The 12,033-nt window shown below is 24.9% G+C and overlaps 1 protein-coding gene across 1 annotated transcript in view; it reads left to right on the top strand.

Moving 5' to 3' along the window:
- Positions 1 to 11,175, top strand: part of LOC135924281 (arylsulfatase B-like) — a 33,132-nt gene extending 21,957 nt beyond the window's left edge. The window contains exons 8-10 of the mRNA XM_065459336.1: positions 1,493 to 1,559; positions 9,747 to 9,844; positions 11,017 to 11,175. Of these exons, the coding sequence (XP_065315408.1) occupies positions 1,493 to 1,559; positions 9,747 to 9,844; positions 11,017 to 11,175 (324 nt within the window). The remainder of the gene's footprint in view (positions 1 to 1,492; positions 1,560 to 9,746; positions 9,845 to 11,016) is intronic.
- The last annotated feature ends 858 nt before the right edge of the window (positions 11,176 to 12,033 follow it).

Raw genomic sequence — 12,033 nt, 5'->3', positions numbered from 1 at the left:
ATTACACAATTGATGATTTTTATTTTTCTCAAATATTGTCTCTATGATGAATATACCATGTATATTTTCGAGTAGGTTTACCCATGACAATTGGTATTTCAACATTCTTTCATTTATGTTTCGATATCACAATCAAAATTTCTGCCACCTACATTAAAAATGAATAATTAATTTCATAACCCCTACTATTGTGTGACCTTAATGCACAGTTGATTGAATCGCCAATAAATGAGGTATAAACAGGTGGTCGTTCTTTTTAATAGGGAGAGCGTAGGTTTCATAAATTTGTCAAAAGTGAGATTTCTTATATGTGTACATATCCTCTTTACAACGAATAAAGCGATCTAGATAAATACTTTTATCAAATCTTCCCCATTCATTTTGAATATTGTAGGGGAACATTAGACCAAATAACATTCTCGAATATTGGAAATGCCCTAGGTGTATAATGATAGTGAAGTATTTTGGACTCTGAATTTATCGATAGAAAGCTGCAAATAGTAATTGTAGTAATATTATATATATTCTACTTCATATCTTAATGGTTTTTTATTTATAATATTATATTTTCTGTTTGTATATTGTTTTACGGCTATAAATGTAAAAGTTAATATAATGGGAAATTTAAATAATCAAATATGCAAAATTGATTTATAACTATATGAGATCATCAGTTAATAGATTATTTGTTTTTATCTTCAAAATACTATACGGAAAATTAACTTTTTGAATCATCACGTTTTCTCTATGATATAATTTACATTTGATTATTTGTTTTACTAAATAAATCGTTGTTCACGTTTAATTTTTATATAAATATAGTTGTACTGAGCTAATCCATATCTAAATTACAATAGTAATCCCCTGAGATGGCTTGACATGAAATTTTTCGCCTTCAATTCTAGCGATGATATTATTGGGATAACCCAATAAATTTGTTCTTTTAATGTGTATATTTTTAAATATTCTCGCAGCAATCAACAGCTGAATTTCGAGTTCTATGAGGCTTCGCGAGAGTAGAGGTTAAATCTGGCGGGGAAATATTTTGCTGGGAATATATATTCCATCTGTAATTCGAAGAAGAATTTAGCAACACTTCTAAACAGGTCTGATAATTGTTATAATAATAAATGGAAGAGTAGACTTCAATGAAACAACACTCCTTATGATCTGCTTTTTTATTATACTCCATTGATGTCTAACGAATGAATTAAAGTGTCTTATAAATAATATAAATAAATATTTAATTACAATAATTATGAAAAATTAAGTTGAAAATTAACTTAAAAGATTATTTAAAAAAAATAATTAGAAATCTAAGGGCAACAATAAATATAATATGATTAAAATAAGAATTATATTCGCAAATCAGTTAAAATCCTTACCAGCTTCTTTTGATATGTTTTAAAGACTTCTTTTGTTCTATTTAAGTTGAATTTTATAAATTTAAATATTACAACTTCTTAACGTACATAATTTATCTTTATTACAGATACCAAAAAATCGTTATGTACCTAGTTGTCAACATATTAAAAATGAAGATAGAAAAATATACTGTAGTAAATTTTTTTATACAAATCATTTATTTATTATTAATAATTGAAAGCCATATGGCTAAAGCTTAGATCGGTATACTAGAGGTGCATCTAGTGTCTCCAGGCTTGTTAATCGATCCTTTTAAAATGAAAAAAAGGATCGAAATCCAGGATCGATCTTTTTTTAAAAAAAGATTTGCGATAACGATCCTTTTCTTATTTAAATTTCTGATCGATGCAAAATTATCTAATATAAAAAATAAATAAATATGGTATAAATTTATTGTAATTGAATAATATAATATAAGTATAACAATTAGAATATTTTATAATTAAATTAGCCTTTAATAATAAATTTTTTTCTAAATTATCATCATTTAAACAACCACGTTTTTCATTAAATGTTTAGCTTTACTAAACAAGCGCTCCGGAGCGCTGGATTAGGTGTGTTATATTCAATAAATGTTTTTTTTTAATTAACATAATTATTAAAAATATTCACTGAATCATCATTAGAATAAAAAAAATTATTAATGGAAAAAGCATTTTGTGACGAGTTTTTCCCCAAAAAGGTATCGATCCATGCATTCATTTGAAGGATCTGCATATGGCTGACCCTTTTCTAAATGGGCAATTAACTTTTCTTTTAGCAACAAATTTTGTGGCAGATTAATAAAAGGCCAATTAAGCTTAAATTTTGGGTGAATTATTGATGCCAATATATTACTGTCATCATATAGTGAAGGAAATCTATAATTTTTATTATATGCATATTGTTATGATCTTCACAAATAATAAAAATTGTATTTTTAAAAGAATTAATTACTTCTAAATGCCTCTTTAGGTTTGAACTGCTAATGTTTGAAGATGATATTTTGTTTTTGCATAAAGAGCATTTTGCATAGATCATTGTATGGTTACTTCCATCCGTTTCACAGAAAGTAAATTCTCACGTAAATTATGAAATGGTAAAAGATTCTCATTCTCACTTATATCTGCTGTCACATCAATAGAACATTAGCGTATGCAGGGGGGGGGCAGGGAAACAAATCCCCCCCCCCCCCAAAGCCAAAAAATGCAGATGACGGATATATTTTTCAAAAATATTATTGTTTATATTAATTTATATTTGTTAGTATTTATTCATATCTCATATTAAATATATATTTAATTACATTTATTATCACATTTATCTACTTATTTATTTTATCAATTAATTTCGATTTCAAGTTTTCCGGCGTAATATTTACATATTATTTTCAAATTTTTAGTGCCGTAATTTATCTACCATTTTTAAATTTCTAGTCAAATAATAATTATTTCTGAAACTTGTTGTCCAACAGGGAAAAAAAAATTGCAACATTGTCCAACGAGATAGAGTCTCTGACATCAAGCAGTAATAGCTTTTAAGGAGTTAGAAGAGCCAATTATTTGCTATTACTGAAATATCACAATGACCTAAAAGAAATATTTCCTCAGAAGCAAGAAAATTATTGGATTCAATGCTTATTCCAAATTTTATTTCTCATTAGAATATATTATTTAATTATACAACTATTTTAAGTATTACTTTTCAAAAACATGACATTGACTTGATTAAGAAGATGAGAATAGCGAAGAGCATTTTATTAGAACTCAAGGAAATTAGGGCTAATGTTGATGAAGAATTTCATATTTTATATTTTTATGTTGAGTCAAAAGCAGAGCTATACTTGTTTAATATTTGTCTCCCTTGACTTGTAGCAAGGCAAGCTCATCGTTAAAACATTAATATAGGATCAGTAGAAGAGTATTTCTTCAGATACATTTATAACTCAAATAAATGAATTTTTAATTCATCATGCAGCACTTACTAATCTGCAAATATTACTTCCACAAAAGCCTTCCCAACCTTTTTCAGATGGCGATAGAAAAAAACAATTTGTTAGATTTTTATTATGAAGATGTTAAAGTATCTTATTATGCCTTGCTAGCTGAATAACTATGTTTATAAGATTAACTATGGTTGATATAGTCCCAAAAAATGCTATGGATGCTCTTCATTATTTCAAACATATTTTAGATTAAATTCTTAATGTAATAAAAGGGTTTATAAACTCTTCCCATTAGTAAACTAATGAGAGAACATTCTCTTTTTTAAGAAGAATAACAAATGCCTGCAGAAGTACCATTTGCAGGGCACGGCCCGATTTTTTTTAAAGATTTTTTACGGCCCGGTCTGGGTTTTTATAAAAAATTTTCCTGCCCGGCCCGGCTTTTTAAAAAAATTTTTTTAGGCCCGACTTGGCTTTTTTTAAAAATTTTTTAGGCCCGGCCCGGCCTTTTTTAAAATAAAATTTTCTGGCCCGGCCCGGATTTTTTTAAAATTATATTTATTTTTGATTTTTATAGCTAATAATAACGATTTCAAATATAGGCTGTTTTAAAAAATACAGCCCGGATTGGGTGTTTTTTTAAAATAATTCAGCCCCGGCTTGGGTGTTTCTTTAAAAAAATTTCGGACCCGGTCCGGGTATATTTAAAAAAATAAAATACTGTCTGGCCCGGGGGCCGGGCCTGCAGGTTTCTGAATAACATACCAAGAAGTACAACATCTGAAAGTAGATTGAAAGGTTTGGATCTTTTGAATATTCATAGGCATTTGACGACAAGCAAGGATGAGATAATTGAAAAATTAGCTCAATCACAACGAAGATTGGATTTGACATTGTAAATACATAACATACAAAATGCAATTATTCCTAAGAAACTGTTATTTTCATAGAAGGCAGGTAAAGAAAAAGAAAAAAATTTATTTTAAATCTTTTATTTAATTTATCTTTATTTTTATTACTATTACTACTGAAGATCAACTATATATATTATTATTTTTATACTATTTACATATATACAATTTACAATTTGTTTTAAGGTTACTTTAAGAAAAGTCACATTTACAATTTGTTTTAAGGTTACTTTAAGAAAAGTTATTTTAATGTTTTACATATACAAATACCATATCTTTTTTTAAAGGTCGCACAAAATATATTTCACAAAAAGAAATAAAGGTCATTAAAAAAATTTAAAAAGAAAGAAAAATATAAATTTTTTATATTCTAATTAACAGAAACTTTTTGTGTAAAGGCTCAAAAAATTCAAATTTCCATTTTGGGTCATTTAAGTGATTTTTTACATATAATTTTTTTATAATTCACATTAATTTAAAATCGTGTATTAGAAATAGTTATTAGTCCTAATAAATTTATGCTTGATATTTTTAAAAAACAATAATATTTCTTAAAAATTTTTATTATCCCCCCACCCCCCAGACCAAATTCCTGCGTACGCGCCTGCAATAGAAGTAGATGTATCATCTTCTAAATCTATAATGGATGACATTTATTATAATTAATAAATAAATATAACTTGTTCTTACAAAAAATTTGGGAATTTGTTGAAATATAAAATCTGTTGGAATGGTGGTTGATAAAATATGATGTAGATAGATATTTTTTAAATAATATTTAAATTTAATTTTCAAAATTTTTATTTTATTTATTGCTTTTTAAGTAAAAAAATAATTTTTAAAAGGATCGGGATCGAATATTTAAAAAAATGATAACGATCCACAATTTAAGGTCAGGATCTTAAATCCGAGAAAATTGACAAATTTAGGATCGAATTCGGGATCGGCGATCTTTTGATTTGATCCTTTAACAATTCTGAGTGTCTCTTATTAGGTATATTAAGGAGACTATTTTTTAAATAACACGTGTTTGTTCAGATTAGAGGTAGGCGCGGGCATAATATTTTATTCACGACCCGCCCACTCATGGTGACAATTAAAAAATTCAAGCCCTTTCACGCTTACTACTAAAAAAATTTGTCACGATAGACAGTATTTTTGACCATGCCCGTCACGCCTGAAAATTCAAGGTTTTTTAAAAAAATTTCAAAACTTAATTACTATTTTAGAAAAAGGAGTAAGGGAGACCAGGGCTAGTCGAGGCAAGGGGCTTGTCGGTTCAAAGGATTTTATTTACCAGTAAAGATTATGAATTGAAATTTAGTTCTAAAATAGAATTCTATAATATCCATATTTGGGGATGAAAATAATTTTAAATATTTAGCTATTTAAATTTTTATCTGTTATTACATGTTTTTGACTTTAAAATTACAATATTTTCACTTAATATTATTAGGTTGTTATTTTAAATGTAAAATTTTAATTTCCACGAATTTAAATAATATTTTCCATGACTTTCTTTATTCTTAATCATATATTTTTCATTTCAAGATTTTATAATCATAATCATAATTATATCTAATAATCATATTCAATTTATTCGCGATTTAATATCAATTAAATTTTACATCTCCATTTTATAAAAAATCACCAACTGATTCAAAAATTATTAACATCAAATTAAAATAATTTTCACATTTTCATAAAACATGAACATTAAAATTTATCTCGTATAATATATTTATCAAAAGTCAAAAGTAAAAAAGTAAACAAAAAAAATACCAAGTGTTTGAATATCAATTCTCGATAAAATAACTAATAAATAAAATATATTCTTTTTGATTGACATTTTATAATATATAAGTACAAATATATATCATAATAATACAAAACTACAACAGTTGTATTAAAAAATTAAAAGTTTACACATGACAAAATGGATATTATATGAAAGTTATATATCTATTTTAATATTTGGGAAAGTTTCAGATTGATATATAAGGCATAACTATATGTTAAGATCAAATTAGTAATATTACCACCATTGAGGTTAGTCGAATCGTGGCTAGTCGGCGCAATCAGTCAATTTTTATTATATTATTATGGTATCCACATATATATGCAAAATTCAAAATAGGAAAATTTTTACTAAAAAGGATTATGAAGAAGCTATAAACTGTATGAAAATGATATCTCATTAAGAAAAATACCACTTTTTACAGGTTAAAATATGATATTTTATAAATGTAATATATAAAATAATAACTATTCTATAAATTTATTAATGTGATTTTTCATAATACATTTCAATTTTAATATAATATCAGAACAAAATAAATATCTTGCAAACTAAAATCCTCATATATATATTGTGATAATATAATATATTTGTCACAGATATTATATATATTGCATATATAAATTTTAGCCTGATAATAAGATCCATTATTTAAAATGAATTATATCTAGAAAACAAATATATATATATATATCTCTATTTTAATTGACATATAATAAGATTCAAATTAATACATTTTATTAGATATGAACATTTTAGCATATAAATTTTAGCCTGATATTAATATCAATTTATTTAAAATGAATTATATCTAGCAAACAAATATTTTTATATATATCTATTTTAATTGACAATATAATATGATTCAAATTAATTTATTTTATTGGATATGAACATTTTAGGTATCAGATTATATTTTAGCCTGATAAAAAAATTAAATGATGTTATATATTTAAATATAGTTAGATAAATTATGAGTAAATTATTATTAAAAAAATTAACATTAATAAAAAAAATTAACATTAATAAAAAAAATTAATAAAATGTGTGCATTATATGTAAACAGGATTATAAAAGTTTTCATAATTTTGAAGATTGGTTTCAATGTAGAGTGGTTCTCTGCAAAAAAAGATTGTTATTTTATTTGTTATAATTGTATAGAAATATAAATAAAGTATCATAGATATATATTAAAATCTGAAAAAAAAACTTTTTGTCCCATAAGAAGCCTAATAAACCACTTGATTCGACTAGCCCATCGATGATCCGACTAACCACGGGTTCGGGGCTAATAGGTTCAAAAAATTACTTTTATTAAAACCTTTTTAGAGAAATAATTATTAAATATTTAAAAAATATAACAGTATATATTTATAGGTAGATGTTTAAGGTATCTATTGGTATTTTGTAAGATCTTATATGATCATTATTTTCAAAGCTATGATAATTTTGACAATAATTGCGCCGACTAGCCCTGGTCTCCCTTATCATGTTTTTTGATTATAATTGTGTTCGCCTTTCCTCTAGAGACTGTATAGAAAGTAACATTTCTCTAAAAGCCAAACTTGCCGGGGATAAAAATTTACTAGCTAATTTTCTCAAAAAGGAAATGAATTTTCCTGCTATCAAAACTTCAAAATATTGTCAGTTATTTGTTTTATTAGTGATAAATAAATCAAAGCTCATCCTCACAACTTTCATCGGTAGACGTTGATGCTTCATCAGAATAATCTAGAAATTCTCTAAATGTTTCATTTACAGTATACAGCCTTTTATATGTGCAGGATGAATTTTAAAAAAAGTAAATGATAGTTGGCATTGACTTATGCATATCATCTAATTTATATCATTTCGCATTTTTAAGGTTGTTTTATATATAATCTTCCTATATTATGACTTTTTAAATTCGGATCTAGAATTAAGCCTACCTTATTTAATAACTACATAAAAAATCTTTAGTTTTAAAGAATATCCTGTTTTTTAGAGTTTGAATAAGGTTAAAAATTTTTTAATAATTAGCTCAGATTATCTGAACTTATCTTTTAATATTGATAAAAATTTTAGCAAAGATAAATGAAAATATAATATATTTAAATTAAATTTATTTATTACCAAATTTCGAAAGAGAGTTGATAAGATTTATTATTTTTCTTTCAATTGAAATATTTTATAAGGCGGAAAAAAATGTTGTTAATAAAATGCGAAAGTTTATTTGTTTTCAAAAATTATTCTTTTTTTAAAAAGAACTTAATTAAATTAGAAAAAAATATATAATATAATTTTATGATTACAAATTTATATTCATAAAAAAACAATTTCTAAAATTAACATTTCTGTGATTCACTTAAAATTTATGTTCACGCTCGGTGAAAATTTTGAGAAGGCCCGTCACACCCAGTCACGCCTAATAATTTAAAATATATTCTCACTCACGCCGTGGCCCATCGTGTCACGCATGTTAACCATGAAAGAATTCTAAAAGTGCTTTCATAGGGTCTTTGAAAATTCCAAATTAAATGTGCAAAATTTACTTATATTTCATATATTATATTTTAAATCATCTTATATAATATGATTATTATTTTAAAATTTCCAATAATAATACAATCAAAGGAGTTATCATAAAAGTGGCTAAAAATTAATAAAATTAGTATCAAAAATCTAAATTTTTTGTCTTCTAAATTAAAACAGAATTTTAAATTATTTTTTCCTAACATTTTTAAGAGCATTAATTTCAATATTATTATTTATTATTTAATTTTTAAAATTTTTTGATGATATTGATATTGGTAATGATAAAACACTAAAATATTAAAACAACTATATAAAAATATGTAAAAATATATAAAATTACTAAATAAAAATATATATTAATAGTATCGAAGGCTCTAAAAAGAGCTTAATTTAATAATGAAAATGTACCTAAAAAACAAGTATATAATTGTGTTTAAAAATTTCCAATTGAAGTTTTTGTTTAAGACGCGATTTTCGTTTGTTATGCTAAAAATTTTTCGTGATAAAGTTTTTAAAAAAATATATGTAGACTGTGAAAAATTGTCGTTAGTTGAAATGACTATTGGCTGAAATATATTATAATTTTTTTAATTTAATTGGAATATATTACTTTTTTCAAAAATTGAGATCGGACTTGGACTTATTTCTATGGCCGCATTCACAGTGGGATCCGATCGGAAACGATTTAATAGCAGATCAATTTTTAAAATTTGGAGTTCAATTTTTCTTTATTTATTTATTATATTTTTAATTGTTCATAATAATAATTTAAGAAATATTGATTTTAATAAAGAAAGTAAAAATCGATCAGCTGTTAAATCGTGTCAAATCGGATCCATGGCCTAAAGCAAAATTTAGAATCAGACTCGCATTTTTGCTAAAAAATTCTTGAATCAGTTAGACAAAAATTTATTAATTTTTTCTTGGGATCAGGTCAGATCTGAAAAAATATCGATCAGGGTTCTAATATATATATAAACATCCATTTATCTTTTCATAGAGTTTAAGATTTAGTCTTAATGATAAGTTATTGTCAGGATGGCTAAGATCGACTTATATATTTTCTCAAATATATTTAGATTAAGAATTCTTTATAAATAATTGATGATATATTATTATTTTTTTATTTTTATACAATAGTTGAGACTTAAAATTTTAAAAATGAAATTATTAGGTATGGTGGCATACGTTGATTTATCGATGGGCAGAATTGTGAGAGCTTTACAAAGGGAAAATCTTTATAATGATACTTTGATAGTTTTTACATCTGATGTAACAATTTCATATTTTATATAAATATATACGTTTTTTTTAAAAATAATTCCATATTTATTAGTAGACTTCCGAATTTATCACTACATAATTATATTTAAAAAAGTTATCATTTTCCAAACTAATAAAATGGGAACTTTTAAATAATGGCAACGAATGCAAGTGAAAACAAAAAATAGCTTTATTTTAAAAACATTATGTTAATGTTATATCGCTTATAAAATAAATAATTAAATAAAAAATATTATTTTTACTCTTAAAAGACTGCAAAGGTATTCCCATTTGCAGGCCAATTTTTTCTTCATTTTTTATTCTATAGTTGATGAACTTTCTATTTTATTTTTATGCATATCTTGATGTTTAACATTTGTCTCCGATGGGCAAATGTTAAAAATGAATCTTAAGATGTTTACATTTCCTATAATTCGAAATATATTGATAAACCCTGTTTTTATTTCTATATGATTATATTTAAGTTTTTTTATGAAATTAAAATCTAGAATTCAAAATCTTTCTCTCTGAAATTAATAGAGTATAACATCGATAAAACATTTTTTAAGGAAACAAAAATTTTAATATTATATGTGAAAAACTTTAAAGGGAGGAAATATGTATTCCATCTAGAAATCTGCAAAATTAGGCCCTGCCCGTATTCGGCCACCCGAATCGGGTTGGAGCTGAGTCAGGCCTAATATTTTTAAAAAAATTTGAAGGGTCGGGTCGGGCCTTGGGAATTTTTTTAAATATATCTAAATTTATCAATTATATGTTGAATTTTTTATGTAAAATAAAAATATTTGATTTTTTTATAGAAGCTAGACGCCATATAACATACATCTTTTATATTATAAAAATTAATTTCTATATTTAAGTAAACTACTCCATGATAATTAGCACTATCATTAATATAATTTATGATAATTCTTTTCTTTAATTAGAACAAAATATCGATTTATTCTTTAAATTAAAAAAATTATATCAAAATTTTTCATGTTTAATTTAAACGATTTCATATTACAATAAACCTCCATGACCTGTCTGCGCAAAGATTCTATGGAGTGATACGAATAACAATTCAAGTTTTTAAAAAACTTTACTATTTTATGCGAAAATAAATATTTACTAAAAAAGTTCTAATTAATTAAATTGTTATACATTTTTTATGAACTTAGAATGGTGGTCAAGTGTTGCAAGGTGGTAACAACTATCCCCTAAGAGGTAACAAAGGCACATTATGGGAAGGCGGAATACGAGTCGCGGGTTTTATTCACGCCAAATTTCTAAAATTGATAAAAGGATATGTTAGAAATAAGTTAAATTCACATTTATAATTGTAGAGTATTTTTTGAGAGATTTTAAATTTTATTATTCTCGATTCAAGATTTTAAACCCAATAAACCTTGATATTCCACCCTGAGCATAATAGGTTGCTATAGTATATATAACAACTTCTAGTTAAGTAGTGTTAAATAAATGTTATTATGTTTTAGGTTTCTTCAATAAATTTTTTTATTTTAACAAAACAACGCGAATCATTTAATAGATTAATTCATGCTGTTGATTGGTACCCAACTTTTGTAGAATTAGCGGGAGGTAGCGCAAAAAGTGGTCATTCCATTTCTGATCCAAAAAAGAAATCCTTAAAAAGTGATGGCGTAAGTCAATGGAAGAGTATAATTGATAGAAATGTCCCGTCACCTAGAAATCATTTTTTGATTAATTTGATGTTACAAAATAAGTATTTCGCTGGTATAAGGTTTGATAATAATATTATATACATTCTTCTAATTAATATAACATGGTATTCGTTACTCTAAGATACAAAAATTTTAAACTTTTATTGGGTAATCCTGGAGACATGGATGGTTGGTATGAACCCAATACATCAAATGAAAGTAAAAAGAAAAAGAATTCACTAAGTAAAAAAATATAAATATAATTACCATTAATATTCATATATATTAAATTTTCTTTAGATGAATCATCCCGACAAATTTCAATTAAGTCGACCAAAAAGGTTATCTGTACATATAAAAAGAACACTCCCGAGTTAGATAAATGTAGGAAAAAATTGCTAACGAATAGCCCCATAATTTGGTATTTTAACATCAAAAGTAACACCCTTTAAATTTTGAAAAATTAAATTTTGCATATTCAACGAATGTTAAATTCATCTTAGGCATGATATG

Source organism: Gordionus sp. m RMFG-2023, chromosome 2 (genome assembly GCF_954871325.1).
Source record: "Gordionus sp. m RMFG-2023 chromosome 2, tfGorSpeb1-WG-v2, whole genome shotgun sequence".
NCBI classification, from domain to species: Eukaryota; Metazoa; Nematomorpha; class Gordioida; order Chordodea; family Parachordodidae; genus Gordionus; species Gordionus sp. m RMFG-2023.
The sequence above is the reverse complement of the archived record's forward strand: the minus strand, read 5'-3'. Positions and strand labels throughout refer to the sequence as shown.